Here is a 22067-nt window from a genome sequence, read left to right as displayed (position 1 = left end):
TATTCAAACATACTAAATATTATTATAATAGTTACCTCCTATAAAGGATGAGATGACTTTTTTTAGTTGCTCGTAGTAGTCGAAAATAAAACATACATGAACTTCAAAAGAAACCATTACAATATTTATTTAAGAGAAAATTAAAAGGGATGATCGATGACTTCAACTTTCTTCTGTCTTGGTATTTATAGAAATCTCAATCGGATTTAAAATTTGGACCCCAACTTTTAAATAAATTCTAAATTATTGCTTGTCAGTTGGTGCAAAGAAACAAACTTCTGATCATTGACTAAGCACTCATCTACCCTTTTAACGTTGTAAATCACTAAAAAGCTGAAATGTTTAGACGAATGAGAGGGACATGTTAGGCAGACGTTCATCTAAGATGGCTGCTTAATATTTAGATAATTCTTAATTAAGTTTTTTTTTCAATGTCCTAGTTTAGTTTTATTTTACATTTGTTTCTATTCGGTCTTTATTCCATTTTACCTATAATTTCTATGTTTATTTTGATACTTACGGGAAATTTAAGGTCCAATTCCAGCAAGTGTCACTAATCCAGACGCAGGTTTCGAAATTGTCCTGAGCCTGAAATCACGAATAAGACCGTTAGAAGGGAGCCAGGAGGGTGTCCTGGCATAGCCCCTCCGACGCTCAACTTAGAGACTGAGGATATGAGTGGAGAGCAGCTAAGGGTGCTGCTGAAAAACAATATAGTGAATGAATGAATTAAACACTCAAACCTGGTATTTATAGGAGAATACATGGGCCCTTGATGGGCCTGCTTTCCATTTGGGCTAAGGATGGGCCGCGGTAGTGGGCCCATCCATGGGGCATCACCAGTCCCCCCTCCCGAGTCGAACTGAATCATAGGTTCAAAGTTCGATTAATTGTGTTGTCCTCAGTTTACTGGTGCGAGTTGTGCATTTTCTTCCTGCCGCTCGTCAGTCTCCAAAAAATTTGGAAACAAAATCAAACCATAATCCTGCTCTGAAAGGAAAGATTTGGTCCCCACACGAAAACCCTCGCCCCTCCTCGCTTACTCTCCTGTCCCTTCGCACGCTCGCCCCGCGTCCCAGTCTCGCCCACAGCCCCTCTGCACACCCTCGCCCAGCGCCCACATATCCTGCCCCTTCGCACGCTCTCTCCACGTTCAAGGCTCGCCCACAGCCCCTCCTTGCCTCGCCCTACGCCATCACCCTCGCCTCGCCCCTCGCCCGTACGCCAACCGCCTCGCCCACAGCCCCTTCTCGCCTTGCCCTACGCCATCACCCTTGCCTCGCGTCTCGCCCCTCGCCCGAACGCCAACCGCCTCGCCCCACGTTCTAGCCTAGCCCACAGCCCCTCCTCACCTCGCCCCTCGCCCACAATAGCTGCCTCGCCTCGCCTCGCCTCGCCCTTCGCCCCTTCTCGCCAAGCACGCCCAAAGCTCCTCTCGCCCAAAGCTCTTTCACCTCGCCCATGCACCAGCTTCGCCAAGCATAGCCCCCCTGCACCAGCCTCGCCTATCCGTCTGCACATCCTCGCCCAGTACGTTGAGAATTTTATTTCGAATAGGATACAATTGAGATATTCTCTTGCGAATGATTGTGTGGTTTCTGAAGAACTTTTGGGGGCGTTGCTCCCAAACCCCCACGACCTGACTGGGCAGGTCGATCCCCGCGACCTGACCGATCAGGTCGATCCCCGTAATTTTTGCAGCAGTAAACATCGTTCGTTACCCCCATCCTCAAGGTCATCTACTAAGTTTTTGAAGGAAAATAATTTCCACTTCCCCGCACCCTTGACTCCTCTGCTAAGCCGGGCCTTAGCAGGAAAAATAAAACTTCAACCTCCTCACCCTCTAACTCCTCTGCTAGGCAATGCCTTAACAGGAAAATAAAACTCTCACCTCATCATCTCGTAACTCCTCTGCGAAGCAGGGCCTTAGCAGGAAAAATAAAACTTTAACCTCCTCACCCTCTAACTTCTATGATAGGTGTTGCCTTAACAGGAAAATAAAACTCTCACCTCATCATCTCGTAGCTCCTCTGCTAAGTCGGGCCTTAGCAAGAAAAATAAAACTTCAACCTCCTCACCTTCTAACTCCTCTGCTAAGTGTTGCCTTAACAGGAAAATAAAACTCTCACCTCATCATCTTGTAACTCATCTGCTAAGCCGGGCCTTAGCATGAAAAATAAAACTTTAACCTCCTCACCCTCTAACTCCTCACCCTCTGACTCCTCTGCTAGGCGATACCTCAGAAGGAAAATAAATGTTTCACCTCTTCACCCCGGTCTCATCTGTTAGGCGATGCCTTAGTAGGAAAATAAAGGTTTCACCTCCTCACCCCTGACTCCTCTACTAGGCGATGCATTAGCAGGAAAATAAATGTTTCACCTCCTCACCCCTGAATCCTCTACTATGTGATGCCCAAGTAGGTAAAATTTAATTTCTCCTCATCAACTCTTTTCCTCTACTAGGTGCAGCCCAAGTACTACTAGGTGCAGCCCAAGTAGGTAAAATTTAATTTTTCTTCTCCACTATGCTCCTCTACTAGGCGATGCCTCAACAAAAAAAATTTAATTTTTCTCCACTCCAACTCTGCTCCTCTGCTAGCCGATGACTTAGCATGAAAATTTAATTTTTCTCCTCCCAAACTCCGCTCCTCTGCTAGGCGATGCCTTAGCATGAAAATTTAATTTTCTCCACTCTAACTCTGCTCCTCTGCTAGGCGATGCCTTAGCAAGAAAATTTAATTTTTCTCCTCCCAAACTCTTCTAGGCGATGCCTTAGCAGAAAAATTTAATTGTTTTCCACTCCAATTCTCCTCCTATGCTAGGTGACGCCTTAGCAGGAAATTTAATTTTTCTCCTCCTCAACTCTACTCATCTGCTAGGCGATGTCTTAGTAGGAAAATTTAATTGTTCTCCACTCCAACTCTGCTCCTCTGCTAGGCGATGCCTTAGCAGGAAAATTTAATTTTTCTCCTCCACTCTGCTCCTCTGCTAGGCGATATCTTAGCAGGAAAATTTAATTTTTCTCCACTCCGACTCTGCTCCACTGCCAGGCGATGCCTTAGCAAGAAAATTTAATTTTTCTCCACTCCGACTCTGCTCCACTGCTAGGCGATGCCTTAGCAGGAAAATAAAGTTTTCTCACTTTCATAATACACCAACATTCATGAACTGAAAAGAAAAACTTGATTTTATTGAATTCAAACTAATTACATGCGAAAATTCAAAGATGAAACACATCAACGATAAAATCCAGAAGGATATTTCCTAAGGTGGTAAGCATTCCAGGGCCTCTTTAAAGCCTTGTCTTGAGCATTCTCCAAGTAATAAGCTCCAGGATTAAATTTCTCAATCACTCTGAAAAGACCCTCCCACTTTGGGTCCAACTTTTCCCTCTGCTCTTTGTGTACCTTCACCCGGACCAAGCCACCCACTTCTCCCTTTCCTAATCATGTTAACCTCTACACGTGCTTTTTTTCCCTCCTCCCTCACTACCCCTTCATAACACCGACGCACGACTTTTTGGTGCCTGCACAAGACTCCAACTCCTTTTTCCACATGAAACTTAAGCTTCTGATGATAAGTGAAAGCTACGGCTCTAAAATCTTTCAGGGCTGGCCGTCCTATAATTCCATTATACGCTGACGGGGTATCCACCAAGGTGAAGGCTATCATTTTTTTTTACGCGCCGAGGATCAGTCCCCAAGGATAGGGGAAGAACAATCTGACCCAAATGTGGGATGACGTGTCCTAGAAACCCATACAGCGGGGTGGAGACCGGCTCAAACTCAAATCCTTCCACCTTCATTTGATCCAACGTGCTCTTGAACAAGACATTTACGGAGCTTCCATTATCAATAAATATCCTCGCCACATCATAATTGGCAATGGTGGCCATCACCACCAAGGCATCGTTATGTGGAGTCACAACGCCTCGGAGGTCTTCTGGTCCAAAGCTGATGACGGGGTCTTGTGGTGAGTCTGCACCCCTAGATATCTCAAAGTTCTCCAACCTTCTCTCATGTGCCTTCCGAGCTCGTCCAGAGTCTCCATCAATAGCACCCCTCGAGATCATATGAATCATTCCTCTCGTAGGGTGGTTATCCTCATTCGTTCTCATCCTCGGTTCGACGGGCTCTTGAGGGACATCTTGACCTCGACCTTCCCTTCTCTGCTCCCCGACCTCTGATTTGTCCACGGAGGGCCTTGACTATGCCTAGGGGATGGGCGAGACCTCTGTCGACTCCCAGATGAGGATCCTTCTCGTCTATCCTGCGAAGGCAATCTAGCACTGCTATCAACCCTTTGCGACTTCTCCCACCTCCCCTCGGGCTCCCTTACCTCCATCACCTTTTCACGACTCTTATACAGAGGAACATGGGATGAGAATTGTCCTCTGCCCCTAGCTTTATCCTCCTCCCTCTCGCCCGCACCTCTCTTCCTACCTCCTCTTTCCGCTCCCTCAACTCTACTTCTCCCAGGCCGCTGCTCCATCCTCTTATGCCGCTAGACATCTTCTAGATTTACATACTTTTTCTTCCGAGCTAACAAATCATCATAGCTCGACGGAGGTTTCTTGACCAGCGATTTGAAAAATTCTCCTCCCCTCAGCCCTTGGGTAAAGGCACTTATCATGATGTCAGGGGTAGCCGTTGGTATTTCCAGCGATGCACTGTTGAAGCGCTGAACAAACTCCTGCAAAGTTTTAGCCTCTTGCTGTTTCACCACGAACATGCTCAAATAGTTTTTCTGTTGCCTTTTACTGATTGTGAATCGGTGCAAGAAAGTCGTAGAAAAATCCTCAAAAGATTGTATAGAATTAGGCTGCAAGGTGTTAAACCATTGTTGAGCTGACCTCACCAGTGTGCCCAGAAACACCCTGCACGTGACCCCATCTAAATACTGATGTAACAGGGCCGCATTCTCAAACCTCCCCAGGTGCTCCTCGGGGTCAGTATGTCCGTCGTATTCTCTCACATTCGACTGTCGGAAATTTGGAGGAAGCCCTTCTTCCAAAATAGTGAGTGAAAAAGGACTTCTTCTCTTGGGGGCCGGCGCTCTGCTTCCCACCTGCTGTCTCAACATCCGTATTTCCTTCCACATCTCTCTCATCTCACTAATTTCCCCACTTTGTGGGGGTTGTGTCTCTTCCACCCTACTCTGGTGGCCCTTAGCATTTTCCTCTCGCTCCTGACGAATGGCCTGTTCCTCAACAAACATAGACTTTTGGTTCCTTTTCATGGCCTCATCCACTGTCCGGATGATAAACTGGCACAACTATTCCAGTGTCAAGTTCCCCACATTCTCATTGGGACGGGGTTGCTCGACCCTTGTCTCGTGACGGGGCTGTCGTGACGGGGCTGCTCGTCTCTTGTCTCTTGATAAGGTTGTTCCTGCCTCGTCTCAAGACGTGGTTGTTCATGTCTCGTCTAAGCATGAGATTGTTCGGGTCCCATATGAGGACGTGATGATGCTGATTTAACTTTTCTGCCCCTCTCCTGCCTACCATCTCTACGTCTCAGCTCAAAGTTCCCATAGACGGTTCCAAGTGATACTCATGGGAAATTTAAGGTCCGATTCCAGCAATTATCACTAATCCAGACGCAGGTTTCGAAATTGCCTTGAGCCTGAAATCACGAATAAGACCGTTAGAAGGAGGCCAGGAGGGTGTCCTGGCGTAGCCCCTCCGACGCTCAAGTCATAGATTGAGGATATGAGTGGAGAGCAGCTAAGGGTGCTGCTGAAAAATAATATAGTGAATGAATGAATTAAACACTCAAACCTGATATTTATAGGAGAATACATGGGCTCTTGATGTGCCTGCTTTCCATTTGGGATAAAGATGGGCCGTGAGTAGTGGGCCCATCCATGGGGTATCATATTTATTTTTTATTTGATATGTGATGTTACACTTATCGAGCCGCCCAAAGGCATAAAGCTACACAAGTTTTTCAGCCTACATACCGTATATCTTTATGGCTCATCATGCTTCTGTAATATAAAATAAATTTTACACTTCTTTGAACAAAATGTCACCGGGTTGTATCCAGATGGTTTACAAACTGATACTGAGCACAACCTGATTACACATCCCGACCCAGATTTATTCAACAAAACCCAACACAACATTGTTTCGTTTTCTACCTCAATGTGTATAGTAATTTATTTAATTTAAAAATAATATATGAGAGGGGCAAAATCCCAGCGACTTTATTCAAATATACTAAATATTATTATAATAGTTACCTCTTGTGGAGGATGAGATGACTTGTTTAGCTGCTCATAGTAGCCGAAAATAAAATATACATGAACTTTAAAAGAAACCATTACAAAATTTATTTAAGAGAAAATTTAAAAGGATGATCGATGACTTCAACTTTCTTGTGTATTTGTATTTATAGAAATCTCCGTTAGATAGGAAATTGTTTTTTGTACGTTCCCTTACCACTTGGTCATGTTTCTGCAAGATACTTGTGGTCAGTCAGTTCTTGGCTGAAAGTCCGTATCGAATTCTGACTTTTCTGATTTGGGCACTGCGGGCAAATCTCTTCTAAACATCTTCCAATGTGAGCCATGTTAAAAAAAAATTTGTCGAGTCTCTTTACTCCCCAATAGCTTTCTATTTCACATAAGATTTTTTTCTCAAATATTTCTTCGACAAATCCTGTAATTTTCCTATATGTATTCAACGAGAAAGATCAGTTAACCGAGTTTTGATAAACTTAAACGGAAAATTGACTTTGTCCATCTCCTTAAGACAAACTCATATCTCTCATGCTCTTCAGGTAGAAATATCATCTTCAGTAAATGAAGCTTATATCTGATTATCCATTTATTTACGAGTAAAAAAATTCCTTCGATACCCTCCTCAATTTGGGTCGAATATCGGATTCTTCGTCGAATTAGGAGAAAATTATTATCTCTAATTATATTACATATTACAAATTATCATATTAATATATATTTTAATACAAATTGTAGCCATACAATTAATGTTTTTGTTTATTTTCTATCACGTGGAAATCCGTGGTAGCTATCTTCGATGCTCACTAAGTAAATCTCTAGGCTAACGCAATAGTCTGCAAACAACGTTAGTCAGGTAAATCGCATCGAGCAACTCGTGTGCGATAGAGTTACTCGATAAGGTATTGGTAAAGGAAATCGAACTTCTGACAATTGGTCAAACGTTCACCTATTCTACAAACTCGGATACCTCCATGGGGCTTTTATTTATTTACACTATTATATAAAGAATATCTCAAATAACACCATTTTTTGTTTTTCAAATTGCTCTTACATCAATATGTTTTCTCGAAATTGTCATTGCAACTTATTCTTAACAAATTGACTCTTTTTTTTTTTTTAATCCTCACTCGTCCAAATTGGCTTTCTTCTTATCAAGGGTAAGTTGACTGAAATGTAAATAACACAAATATGTTTTTGGATGTTCGTATATTTGAATAAATCTTGTGTCATCATTTTTTTTGTGGGAAAATATTCACTAGAAGACTTTGGATATTACAACTTTAGTAACAACCCGATTCAGTAGGACTTTATCACTGGTTAACTTAAAATCCTAGTTTAACTTACTTAAACAACATTGAACAATATATTTACAAGTATTTCGAAATGAAAATACTAAGTACAAATTGATCCTCAAAGATATGATATAATACTTAAGCGCGTGATAAGAAATCTTGAAAAAAGTTGGGTTCTTGAAAGCTTGAACATTTGAATTTAAGCAATGATTCCAGATAGTCTAATTGATTAATAAGTTCTCTATTTACAGACTTGGATTCAAGGGTCAATAAAATCAAATATTATATTCATTGAAAATATGGTATTCGTTAATCCTGTCTTTTCCCATGTTACTGTCTTTTATAAAAATCGTATACTGTAGATAGTGCTCGCGGATTTCTGATAAATCAGAGACTATTGGTACGAAAGAATTTATCTAATAATTCAGCTTTGAACTCTGAGTAGTCTGACTGATTCTTAATGCTTGTTTACTCAAGTATCTTTTAGTCTAATTGGTCTTCAACTATCAGTTCAATAAACCTTAATATCGGTTAAACTTAATCAGATTTTGTCTTGTAATACTTTCAGTTTATCTCATTTTCAGTTCAGTTTGATTTTTTTAATTTATTAAATAACTAAAACTTAATTGATCCAACATAATCCAATGATTTGGACTTGTAATTCCAGTTTTCCGGTTTGGTTACTAGATATTGTACCTAAGCACTGATTAATGAACTGGTTGATTCTAAAAAAAAAAAAAATAGAATTAGTGAAATGTTTATTTTTTCAAGCCGATTATCATCGATTAAGAATGTATTTTAAAATGACAATATATGACTTGTTTGAATGTCGATGGATGTTTAATGGTTTTTCTTTTTGAATTGTCAATGTATGAGATAAATCCTCTGCATCACAAGAATAAAATTATTATATGATTTTTTTTACTTTGACTACTCAACTATAATTAAAAATATAAATTTTGATATTTCACTCACTTGGAAGTCATTTCATCACTTTCAATTCAATTTTCTAATTGTTGTATAATTTTCATGCACTTACTTCAATCATAATGCTACTTACTTTTTTTATAAAAAAATCAAAGTTTGACATAGACTCACCAGACTTTATCTTGATGTTATCAAACTTTTGTATTGCGACAGATAATTTGTTATCTTTGGTTTGATCATTACCTTTACAGAGTTAAATCAGTATCTCTCATATTTCTTTGGCATATTTGCACATCTTGATCTTGCTAAATGTGTTTTTGTCCAAAGTTTTGTACAATATGTCTTTACCACATTATACAAATTGTTTTTTTTTTTATCCTCACTCATCCTTTTCTTTTTATCCTCACTCGTCCAAATTGGCTTTCTTTTTATCAAGGGTAAGTTGACTGAAATTAAAATAACACAAATATATTTGGGATGTTCGTATATTTGAATAAATCTTGCGTCACCATTTTTCTTTGTGGGAAGGATATTCACTATAAGACTTTGGAGATTACAACTTTAGTAACAACCCGATTCAGTAGGACTTTATCACTGGCTAACTTAAACTCCTAGTTTAGCTTACTTAAACAACATTTAACAATATATTTACAGGTATTTCGAAATGAAAAAAGTAAGTATGTGATACCCATTGTCTCACATATTAAAAATTAAAGATTTAAAATGAGTTTACAATAGACTTCTATAGCAACTTGGGTTAATCATTTTCGTAAAGCGAGGACGAATACGAAGTAGTTGCTATACGGGCCCATTGTGCAGTCACGCAGGGGCGGGCCCGTGCTCGGGGCGTGACAGAATGGTATCAGATCCGGTCACCAGCAAAGAACACCGAGAAATAAGTGCTATGCGGGGCAAAGTGCTACGTGCATGGGAGCCACCTCTTGAACTTGCGGGGCAAAGTACTACATGATGGTAGCCATCTCTTGAACCTGTAGGAGCCACCTCTAAATTCTCGGCGCTGATGGATAGAGGGGTCAGGCCGCGACGAGGATGTCGCTTTCTGAAGGAGCGGTGATTGTGATACCCCTTGTCCTACATCTTAAAAACTAAATATTTAAAATGAGTTTATAATAGGCTTACAATAGACTTCTATAGCAACTTGGGTTAATCATTTTCGTAAAACGTGTACGAATACGAAGTAGTTGCTATAGGAGCCCATTGTGCAGTCACGCAGGCGTGGGCTCGGGCTCGAGGCATGACAGAATGGTATCAGAGCCGGTCACCAGCAAAGAACACCAATATCAGGGCCCGGGCTCGGGACATGACAGAATGGTATCAGAGCCGGTCACCAGCAAAGAACACCGAGATCATGGCCCGGGCTCGGGGCGTGACAAAGTACAAATTGATCCCCAATGATATGATATAATACTTAAGCGTGTGATAAGAAATCTTGAAAGCAGTTGGGTTCTTGAAAGCTTGAACACTTGAATTTATACAATGATTCCAGATAGTCTAATTGATTAATAAGTTCTCTATTTACATACTTGGATTCAAGGGTCAGTAAAATCAAATATTATATCCGTTCAAAATATGGTAGTCGTTAATCACGTCTTTTCCCACATCATTGTCTGTTATAAAAATCGTACACTGTAGATAGTACTCGCGGATTTCTGATAAATCAGAGACCATTGGTACAAAAGACTTTATCTAATAATTCAACTTTGTAACTATGAGTAGTCTGACTGATTCTTTATGCTTGTTTACTTAACTATCTTTTAATCTCATTGGTCTTCAGCTATCAGTTCGGTAAACTTCAATATAGATTAAACTCAATCAGATTTTGTCTTGTAATACTTTCAATTTATCTCATTTTCAATTCAGTCTAGTTTTTTTTTGTTAAATCACTAAAACTTAATTGATATAACAAAATCCAATGATTTGGAGTTCTATTCCAGTTTTCCGGTTTGGTTACTAGATATTGTATCTAAGCACTGATTAATGAATCGGTTGATTCTCAAAAAAAAAAAAAGTTGAATTAGTGAAAATGTTTATTTTTTCAAGCCGATTATCATAAATTAAGAATGTATTTTAAAATGATAATATATGACTCGTTTGAATGTCGATAGATGCTTAATGTGTTTTTCTTTCTTCTTCTTTTTTTGCACTTCTTGAAATAAAAATATTATATATATATACTTTGACTATGCAACTACGATTAAAAATATATGTTTTGATCCGACTAGCCGTCAGATACATACAAAGAAAAAATGAAGCTATAAAAAAAAAAAAGAAGAAGTGATGGGACAGAAATTCACACTTTTTCTTTGGTACGTGAATCTTCTTCTAATTTTCGTGGGATTCAAATATTTTGTTCGTGAGGATTTTAATTATAAAAATAAGATTAATATGCATATGTTTTAAACTCGTAAGTATATACTATATTAATTATAAAAAATATCATAAAAAAATTATTTTAAAAATACGAACTACACATTAAAGAATTGAAATATAAAAAGTATACCATACAAGAAATATAATCAAATATTTAATGAATTAAAATAAAAATGTCCAAACAATTCAGATCGTAGTAGCTGGAATTTCTTTTCCGGTGGGAATTCTTTGCGTGTGAGTCTGTGATTAGTTCCTAATTATATTTTTGTAATATAAATGAAATCTCTCGTGGTATGGTAAACATAAATTAGTCCAACCAAACATTAGAATAATTGGATCAAATCCCAACAAATTTTCTATTTTCAACTTTAGAATTTTTCAAACATCATCTAGAAAACGAATTTTCAAAAAGTTTAATATTAAAAACATTAAATCCAAACAATTATATTAATAAATAAAAGTCTCAAAAGAGATGTTCGAGTTTGTGGAGTAGATGAACGTTTGACCAATGGTCAGAAGTTTGATTTTTAATACCAACATCTTATTTTATGACTCTAGCGCACACGACTTGCTCAACGTGATTTAATTGACTAGTGTGGTTTGTAGACATGCTACTACTTTTTTAGTTTGAAAGTTTAGTTAGTGCGCATCGAAGGTAGCTGCCTTGGATTCCGACCTAATAAATAAAATAAAATAAAACATAAACATTAATTGTTAGGCATGAGAGAGAAATTCAGACTTCTTTGGAATGTGAATCTTCTTCAATTTTTTTTTTGTTGAATTCAAATATTTTGTTCGTGACTATTTGAATATAAAAATGAGTAAGTCTATTGTGAGACGATATCATGAATCTATATCTGTGAGACGCGTCAACCCTACCGATATTCACAATAAAAAATAATACTCTTAACATAAAAAATATTATTTTTTCATGGATGACCCAAATAAGAGATTCGACCCACGAAATTGATCTATGAGACCGTCTAACAAAAATTTTTGTGTCTAAATATAAGACTAATATGTATGTGTTTTAAATTCTTGGGCAGATACATTTATATTACATTGAATACGAATTACACACTAAAGAAATGAAATATAAAGATTATAACATACAAAAAATATCATCAAATAGTTAATAAATTAAACTAAAAATATCCAAACAATTCAGATCGTAGCAGCTGGATATTCTATTCCAGGGGGAATTCTTTGCGAGTGACTAGTTCCTAAAAATTGCACCTTATAATTTTGTAATCTTACTATCTTATTATAGTACAAAAACGTCACTTTCGTATTTTTTTTTATTTTACCATTTTTTTCTTCTTAACGAAAAACGAATTGTACAAACACACAATGTATATATCCGAAATACTAGTTGAACTGAAATATATGGTTGTATGGAAAAACATAAACTTGTCCAAACAAACACTATAATAATTGGATAAAATCCTAACAAATTTTCTATTTTAAACCTTAGAATTTGTCGAACATCATGTAGAAAACGGAATTTTTAAAATATGATATTAAAAACATTAAATCAAACAATTATACTAACTAGTGCACCCACACAGTGGTGCGTGTACAGTTTTTTCTAATTAATTTGATTTATATTAAAATAAAAGTCATATTATAATTGTAGAAACTAGTGAGCTGTCTTATTGCAAATTTGATAGGAGCAAGATCAAGATGTGCAAATATGCCAAAAAAATATGAGAGACACTGATTTAACTCTATAAAGACAATGATCAAACAAAAAATAACAAATTATCTGTCGCAATACAAAAATTTGATAACATCAAAATGAAGTCTGGTGAGTCTACGTCAAACTTTGATAAAAAGAAAAAAAAAAGTCAGTAACATTATGATTGAAGTAAGTGCATAAAAATTATACAACAATTAAAAAATTGTATTGAAAGTGATGAAATGACTTCCAAATGAATGAAATATCAAAACTTATATTTTTAATCATAGTTGAGTAGTCAAAGTAAAAAAAAATCATATAATAATTTTATTCTTGTCATACAGAGGATTTATCTCATACATTAACAATTCACAAAGAAAAACCATCAAACATCTATCGACATTCAAACAAGTCATAAATTGTCATTTTAATATACATTCTTAATTGATGATAATCGACTTGAAAAAATAAACATTTCACTAATTCTACTTTTTTTTTTTTAGAATCAACCAATTCATTAATCAGTTCTTAGCATTCCAAATCATTGGATTATGTTGAATCAATTAAGTTTTAGTAATTTAACAAAAAAACTAAACTGAAATGCAAAAAATTAAACTGAAAATACTACTAAACTGAAAGTATTACAAGACAAAATCTTATTGAGCTTAACTGATATTGAGGTCCACCCAACTGGACTAAAGATGGGTTTGACATTTCCGTATCAATAGTTTCTGATTTTTCAGAAATCCGCTAGAACTATCTACATTGTATTATTTTTAGAAATGAGAGTGACGTGGAAAAAAAACAGGATTTAAATTTAGGTGTTCGCTTAAATTTCTAGGACGTCATATATCTGCTATCTGATCCATTAAAAAATATTATTTTTTATGTCAAATGTCCAAAAAATAATTATTTTTCGATTCAGATATGGATCGGCTCGACTTGTCTCATGGATATAGATCTGTGATATCGTTTCACATGAGACCATGAATTTACTAAATGTAACAAAATCATAATTTATCAATTCATTAATTTTTTTTTTATTAATAGAGTTTAAATGATCCCAAATTTATTAAATTATAGAGGGTATACCACTTAATTTTTTGTTCTCTTTTTTTCTAAGAAAAAAATGAAAATGTCTAACCACTTAAATTTGGTTGCCTAAAATTGCTAAAAATTTCGACTTAAATTAGATTGCCTAAATTAACTAAATTGGTTACACCAAACACGACTCTCAACACATATTACCAAACGAATGTGGGCATAATAAAATGAGAGCAATAAGGATGCGAATGATAAAACATTAATTAATTATACATCTTTATTTCATTTAAGTTTGATTTAAATTGTATAAGTTATTAAAATTATAAATATTTATGTTATGTAAATATATGAATTTATTATTCAATCGTTTATAATCTCATCTCACAAGTCAAATAATACTTTAATGTACTAAATTATACTCTCACCTTACAACACAATTATTACTAAATTCCAAATTTCCGCGGCAAATATTCTAAAATGGTTATAATGGTACTCAAATTATAATTAGTAGATTTCTTGTGAGACGATTTCACAGACATACTTGAAGTGAAAACTATAACTTTTGACATAAAATTTTTTTTTTCATTAGTTTAGTCGAGTCGGATAGGAAATCCGTTTCATAAAATTGATTCGTGAGATAATCTTATAAGAATTTTTGTGAATTATAATTTCATACCTTATTTTTTAATGATTTTTGGGCATGGATTGGAAGTTTATGCTTTTTTAGTTCTGCTTTTGTTCTACTTTGTCACGAATACAACAAGGCGAACGAATGATTGGGCCAAGAAAAGACCTGGGCTTTACCACAACAAGTGGGCCTGAAGTTGGACCCAATAATCCAGCCTAGGAAACTTTATTAGTACTTAAGCCCAAAAAGTAAAAGGGGAAACAATTGGAGAAAATCATACAAAATTAAGAAAAACAATCATAGATAGCACAATCCGGAAACCTTACAAGCTTCATATAATTGTTTTTCGAAACTCTAAAGTTGTATTTGAATTGATAGATTTGATACGATGAATTTAAAAAATTATTGATCTCAAATTATGCAACTGACTCGAAAAGAAAAATTTTGAATTGAATTTGAAATCAACATCGTATCAAATTACAGTATTTACATCTTCCAAATGTTTTCGTCAGATCAAACGACATGAGAATATGAGACACCCTCACTTAATATGGATTTTGTTATTGTCCACCTCATATTTCAAGAATTTAATAGTCTATATTTTATGAGACTATTTTCACCTGATGTAACATAGCAAACATAAAAACTCTTGTGAGACGGTCTCACGGATCAAATTTTTTGAAACATATATTTTATATTGGTCATTCACGAAAGAATATTATTTTTTACGTCAAATATATTAATGTTTATTGTAATATAGACATGATTCATTCGTCTCAGGAATAAAAATCCGTGAGAACATTTTATGGAGGACCTACTACATAGAAAAACAATAAATTGGTCAATATAAAATGATAGCCACTTATGGATCACACAAGTTGTACGGAATATGTCCCCATCCCACTTAAAATGAACATATTAATAAGATTTGACCTAGTTGGTATTTTATTTAATATCAAATTGGTGATGAGATTCATATATATAGTTTTAAAAGGATGACATCTATTTATATAAAATAAATATATGTTTAAATAGTTTTTTTGAGTTATATTTATTTAAATTGTTTTTTTTATCTTTTACTTTTAAAGATTATGGTCATACGAATCTTCGACTTAATATTATATATATATATATGAGTCGAATCAATATGTCTCACAAATGATTTACTATTAATAAATATCTAAAATAAATGTTTCTATATTTAATTTAACTTGAGTATTTTTTTAATATAAGATGTTACGCCACAAAGTTTCAATTTCAACATGATTTTCTCACTTGAACGAATTTTTATGACAAATTATATATATAACATCCCATTAATCTTATTAAAAAAAATCAAGAAATATATACTTGGAGTCTTGGACTAGCAGGAGTATGTGTTAAAATCGAACTAATTTTTTTGAAAAATATATTAAAAATTCAAATATCAATTAAAAATTATAATATAAAAAGTTGAATTAATAAAAAATAAGTTTTTTTCGTGATTGATTCAAATAAAATATTTGTCACATGAAATTGACCCGCGATGAAACCGAATTTTCAAAAGAAATTGGGCAAAAACTTGTGTGAGACGGTCTCACTGGTCGTATTTTGTGAGAAAGATCTCTTATTTGAGTCATCTATGAAAAAGTATACTTTTTATAGTAAGAGTATTACTTTTTATTGTAAATATCGATAAAATTGATCCGTCTTACAGATAAAAATTCATGAGATGATCTCATAAAAAAACCTACCCAAGAAAATGATTATCTATTTCGGTCGACTGTGATTTTACAAAACACAAAATGTACATATGAAGTAAATGCAAAGCAAGAAAACGAACCCCACAAATCCCAAAAGAGCACAACAGAAATGGAGTTTTTGACAAAAGTACCTTGTCTTTCTGCTGCTTAGTTCGTACAAATCCAGCGCACTCGCACATATCTCGAAGCGCATTCCATCCTTTCTTTATTCATACCATTTTTCAAGCACAATTTTCAACGCCGTGAAACCCACGCTGGTCTGAAGAAGGGAGGATAATAATCAAAGCACCATTTCCAATGGCTGCAATTTCTATGGTGGGATTTGGATTTTTTTATCCGAATTTCGCAAACCCATATCGCTTTCATGGTTTCTTTACCAGATTTGTTCATTTATTTTTACTGTACTGGGTTTTGTTCTCACACCTGATCCGAAGTAAATGCATCGTGATTTGAAGTACTTACGACTTCCTTGTAGCTGGGTATTTTCCCTCCCATTGTGTGTGATCCTCCTGGGAAGTTTGCCAATTACCTTATTTTGGTTGCCTCGAAAGATTTGTTGAAGTGTTTCTTGATTTTTTCCCCACGTTCAGTAGTTTTCTTCTTCGATGGGATTTCACTGAAATCATTGTCAAAACTGTTTCTGTGGCTCTGTTTTGACATGGGTTGTAGTGGGTCCAAGACGGAGGACTTGCCGCTGGTGGTGCGCTGCCGTGAGAGGCGGGAGCTTATACGCGCCGCTGCTAACCACCGCTACACCCTCGCCGCGGCGCATGTTTCCTATTTCCGGTCGCTTAAAGACGTCGGCGATGCCCTCCGTAAGTTTGTGGATGAGGAGCTTATTACTTATACTCGTTCTTCTTCCTCCTCTACTCCTGTTTCCTCACCTTCTTTGATTCTGCCCCCGAATTCAAAGAAAAAGATTGACGATGATTCGGACGAATCCCATTTGCACGACGAGGATGATTCACATTTGCAAATTTCGAGTTCCTCTGATGATGAGGAGGATGGCGATAATGATTTCGAGCCTTCAGGCCGCAAGCAACGTAGAAGTCTGCACAAGGACAAGGAAAATTGTAATGGTGAATCAAGCCATTCAAACGAAGGGATAAATTCTGAATATCCTCGTTGGAACTTTGATGGGGATGGATTCGGGGGTGGGATGCAGTATCCATACCCGCAGTCGCCTCGTTCGTATGCAGAACCTTACCCGGATCAGTACAATTGGGGGGTCCATGGACAAAATCCGTGGGACTATTCTAGTTACTCAAATGTTAATTACATGAAAAAACAGGTCTCAGAGATGAGAACAGTGGTTCAGGAGCCAGCAGCCGAGCCGTCCAGTGGGTATTCGGATTCATTTTGGAACATCCCCGCGGCTTATGGTAGGAATTATGGGTATTTTCCTACGAGCTCACCTGTGAGAGTGAGCGATGAAAGTGCCAAAGCCAGTCGACCTGAAGAGACTCCGCCTCCACCACCACCACCACCACCACCACCAGTTGCCTCAGCATGGGATTTCTTCAACCCATTTGATGTGTTTGATAATGGGTACCCAAGTTATTACTCTAGTGGGACGTACGGGCATTTGTCGAATTCTAGCAGTCCGGATTCAAATGAAGTGAGGGAGAGGGAGGGTATACCTGATTTGGAGGAAGAAACAGAGAGTGAAGTGTATAAGGAGGTTCTTAGGGAAAAGAAAACAGATGCTGAAGCAAAAAAGAGATCAGGCCAGAGAAATTTTAGTTCAAAGGGAATAAATAATGCTGAATCAAGAAAAAAATCTGGAGAAAGCAGTCCTCCCTCTAGAACGATACCAAGTCGAAAAAATAGCGAGAGTAGCTCAAAGTCTGTGCCTTGGGATAAAAATGAGAATAGTTCAGCATCGGTACCATTGCACAAAAGCGAGAGTAGTTCTAATAGTGAGGAAACTGAAAAAACATCAATGCCATCACAGTATAGTGACCGAAGTGTAAAACCATCAATATCACCACCCCACAGTAAAGGTACATCGTGGGTTGATCGATCACCTAGTAGAGGAATGACCGGTTCGATAAATTTTACTGATGAGAAAAGCAGCACAAGTACTACTGTGTCGAAGAATGTGGATGAGGATTCAATGAGGAGGAGGAGAGGGGTGACGTTCGATGTGGAGGAGATATCAAAACAGACTGATTCTTCAAATAGCTTCACTACATTGTCACCTCATGCCACTCGAGATCTACGAGATGCTGTCGGGGAAATCAGGGATGAATTTGAGTATGCTTCTGGTTGTGGAAAAGAGGTGGCTTTGATACTCGAGGTTGGCAAAATGCCTTTTCAGCCTGGCCTTCTTAGAGGTCTGTTTTTTCCACACTCTTTTATACGTTTGGGATACTTAATAGTTTGTAGTGAAGATGGTTTGCATACTTTTGTTCTGAATCTGAAGTTGTTTGTTTGGCTCGCTGAGTTCTTTATTATCGGTCTGGAGTTTAAGTAATCCGTTTTTCTGTAGTAGGAACTATAATTAGTTTGATAAAAGAATGCACTGGATATCAAGTGATTTTCCCTTTGTGAATTTTAATTATCTTCTGGAACACCGTGATAAATATTTTTTAGATTTCCTTTTTTATTTGTTTGGACTAAAATGTGTTTTTACAGTAACAATCGCTAGGATACTGCACTTGATAGCTCCATCATTGTCATCTCCAGATCTTTTATCAAGGAAATCTGTGAAATTAGCTTCTAGAACAGTGAAGATGGCAAAATCGTACTTTGAAGATGTTGGGAATGATGTAAATGTGAAGGCTTGTAACCTTTCGTCCACCTTGGACAAGCTTTATGCCTGGGAAAAGAAGTTATACAAAGAAGTGAAGGTAACTGATTTTACTTAAACATAGCTATAGGTTTGATTCAATTCCCTTGTTCTTCTTTCTTTTGCTCCATCGCATGTTCAAACCTGACCTTGAACTTTGAAATTCAAGTTAAGAGATGCTCTTTGATTGATTCTGGCTATCCAATTATCAAGCTGAATTTTGTTGATGGTTGATACATCAGTGTATCTTTATAGGTAAATTGATGTTTGAAGCAGTAAATCTCTAACGTAGATTCAAAAGTATGAGGGAAGAAACCCACATAATTTATTTTGTAAACAAATTTGTGGGACAAATAACTTTTATTTAGGCCCATTGTGCCTGGGATCTATATCTTTAGGCTTCTGACTGTGCATGTGTTTGTAAGGTTCGAATGACACTATGAACTGATTCTTAGACTGCAAAATGATTTTTGTGCATGTGTTCGAGTCATGAATTTCTTTAATAATATTGCCATCCATACATTGAGATTCTTGGTCAGTACCATCTTGCATTCAATCTTGCTCAATTTTGGTAGGTGGTTACTTTTATTAGGAAGAAGAAAGACTTCGTTTAATGTATGAAAAGCAGCGTAAGAGGCTACAACTCTTAGATGATAATGGGGCAGAGTCTACCAAGATCTATGCTGCTCAAGATTATATCAGAAGGTTACTGACCAAACTCGATGTCAGTATTAAAGCAATTGATGCTATTTCAACGAGGATACAGAAGCTGAGGGATGAAGAATTGAAACCCCAAATTGCCATATTGATTCTCGGGTATGATCATACTGGATGCCACACCTTTTTCTTGCATGCCCTGTAATTGATCACATGGAGATGGTATTTGAATTTTGTTTGAAATCTCAGTTGATTCAGCTTTAGTTAAATCATACTGAATTTTTCTTGCATGCCACATTAAAGTATATTATTCTATTGATCGCATGCCACCCATGAGCTAAAGGTTTTGATAGAAGTGGCATAAGTCTTGGAATCAGAGGCACAATATTAGATTTTAAAAATCCCTGGTTCACAATTACGTTTAAATTTTATTAAATTTGTTTTCAGTATGATCAACATAAAAGTGCATCTCTGGGATATTAGTTCGGGCTTATATTGACATGCATTAAGGATTAAAGCTGTTGTTTTACCCACCTATTTTGAATTCAAACTTTTGGCATATGTGGTCTCTCAAGATGTCTACACCCTTCACAATCCAAATGTTCACAAGTTTCTGACATGTTTCCCTTGGCATCATTTTGTTTACATCGAGAGACATGGAGTTAGGTACTCATAATTTTGTACTTTTGGGTTTCTTCTCTGAACCAAATGCTCAATCTTATTTTTGATATTTATTTTTGCTATATTATTATTTAGCTCCGTTGTTGAATATGCTTGTATCTAAACATGTTTGATGTTTATTTGTGAAACAAAGTTTATTGTGCTCTCTTCCTTTCTTCTTGTCCTACCACTTCAAAAGTCTCTGAAATATGGAATAATCAGCTTTTGGTATTAAATTGATGGTCTTATGAACAATATTTAGGCTGATCAGAATGTGGAAAGCAATGCTCAAGTGCCACCGAAAGCAGTTTCATGCCATCATGGAGAGTAAAATGCGAAAACTAAAAGCCAACACTGGTTTCCAAACAGATTCGAGCTCGAGGGCCACAGCTGATCTTGAAAGGGAGCTTCATTCTTGGTGTAGGCATTTTAAAGATTGGATTTCCTTTCAAAAATCTTATGTCGAGTCCTTGAATGGGTGGCTTCTCCAGTGCCTTCGATATGAACCTGAAGAAACCCCTGATGGACCGACACCCTACTCCCCAGGAAGACTTCAAGCTCCACCAATTTTCATAATTTGTAATGACTGGCATCAAGCAATGGAGAACATCACCGAGGCGAAGGTGGCAAATGCTATGAATGCATTCGCCACAACCTTGCACCAGCTATGGGAAAAGCAAGATGAGGAGATGCGGCAAAGGATCATAGCTGAATCACTCATGAAGGAATATCGAGAAAACCTTAAAACAACACAGCTTATGGATAAAGGAAAATTGAACCGTAACTCAGATGTGATGTCCGATAAAACAGGTTTGCCTGTAGTTCCATCAGATAGTGGAGTGTTGCCGTTGGAAGTTCTAAAAGTGGACTTGGAATCCATGAGGCATAAATTGGCCGAAGAACGGATAAAGCACAAAGGCGCCATGAAATTGTTGCATGATGCTGCTTCAAGTAGTTTACAAGGAGGCTTGGTTCCAATTTTTAGGTCGTTGGACAGCTTCACTTCAGAAGCTCTGAAAGCACACGAACATGTTCGGTTACAACGTACTGATCTTAACTAATAGGTTATGTTAGCTGCACCATTCTTCTTGACTTATAGGTTTTGTTAGCTGCAACTGCAACATTCCTTGGATGTTGACCATTCAATCTGTCCGGAAAGGATCTCTGGGGAATCAAAGCAACCACAGGGTATGTAAATCAACTAATCATTTCATTGCATAAGATAGAAGAATTATACCGCCAAACAGAGCATCTTAGGTTAGCTTAGACCTTGACAATCGAAATGAAGTCGAGCCCACTTGAAGGTTCATATCTTCTGAGATTCTCCTCAAAAAGGGCCGTCAAAAATCGTGTAGCAACGAAAAAAAGAGTGGTAGATTTTGTATCTATTTTGTCACCATGATAATATGATACATATGAGATTTCTGTAGAATTTTCTGGTTTGCAATAGCGCAAGGGGATGCCTACCGGCATTTTGACGCCGCAGATTGATGCCTTTGCAAGATTTCCAACGAAAATAATAGGCAAGCACACATTGAAGCAAAGAGTTAGCATTTTGTAGACAGTTCCATTCATTTCTTGATATGTTGATGGATTAATGCATGATTTTATTTAAAGGTTTACTTGTATCCAATATGAACATTGGTTTGTTCAAAGAATGAAGAATCCCAGTCTGCCCATCTTTCTTTCTTGGACCTGTCTCATAAAACATATTATAAATCTTTTATATTTATAATTGTATCTTATCTGTACTTGTATTCACTTCCAATTTTTTTTAAAATTTAAGAAAGTATTCATTAATCATTATCTTTATTTAAAATTTTTATATGATTATATCACTCGTCGTAAAAAAAAAATGAAAAAAAAAATCATTAATTTGAAAAAAATAAAAATAAAATAAAAAATCCAACTATATAAACATGAACGCCAACAAAGGAAAAGTTTAAGGATTCAGATAATTGAGTTTAGAATTTTGATATCACGATTTGTTGTTTCTCTATAGATAAAATTTTATA

General features: G+C 36.6%; 2 protein-coding genes across 4 annotated transcripts; one reads left to right on the top strand and one right to left on the bottom strand.

Moving 5' to 3' along the window:
- Positions 1-4502: 4502 nt before the first annotated feature.
- On the bottom strand, positions 4503-5237 carry LOC140975855 (uncharacterized). The gene has a single exon (XM_073439783.1). It carries the CDS (start codon positions 5235-5237, stop codon positions 4503-4505), a length of 735 nt encoding a protein of 244 aa, XP_073295884.1.
- Positions 5238-15996: 10759 nt separating this feature from the next.
- Positions 15997-21746, top strand: LOC140975101 (uncharacterized). Of its 3 annotated transcripts, none has more exons than XR_012174907.1 (5): positions 15997-18280; positions 18582-18796; positions 19328-19551; positions 20315-21240; positions 21503-21746. XR_012174907.1 is itself a non-coding variant. In XM_073438633.1 (4 exons), exons 1-4 carry the CDS (start codon positions 16603-16605, stop codon positions 21111-21113), a joined length of 2916 nt encoding a protein of 971 aa, XP_073294734.1. In that variant the 5' UTR covers positions 15997-16602; the 3' UTR covers positions 21114-21746. The 3 variants fall into 3 exon arrangements, 1 of the variants encoding a protein (XP_073294734.1); XR_012174906.1 differs by having other exon boundaries at positions 21483-21746; XM_073438633.1 differs by having other exon boundaries at positions 20315-21746.
- Positions 21747-22067: the final 321 nt, after the last annotated feature.

Source organism: Primulina huaijiensis, chromosome 4 (genome assembly GCF_012295235.1).
Source record: "Primulina huaijiensis isolate GDHJ02 chromosome 4, ASM1229523v2, whole genome shotgun sequence".
Taxonomy (NCBI): Eukaryota; Viridiplantae; Streptophyta; class Magnoliopsida; order Lamiales; family Gesneriaceae; genus Primulina; species Primulina huaijiensis.
Note: the sequence above shows the minus strand (reverse complement) of the source record. Positions and strands in the feature narration are given on the sequence as shown.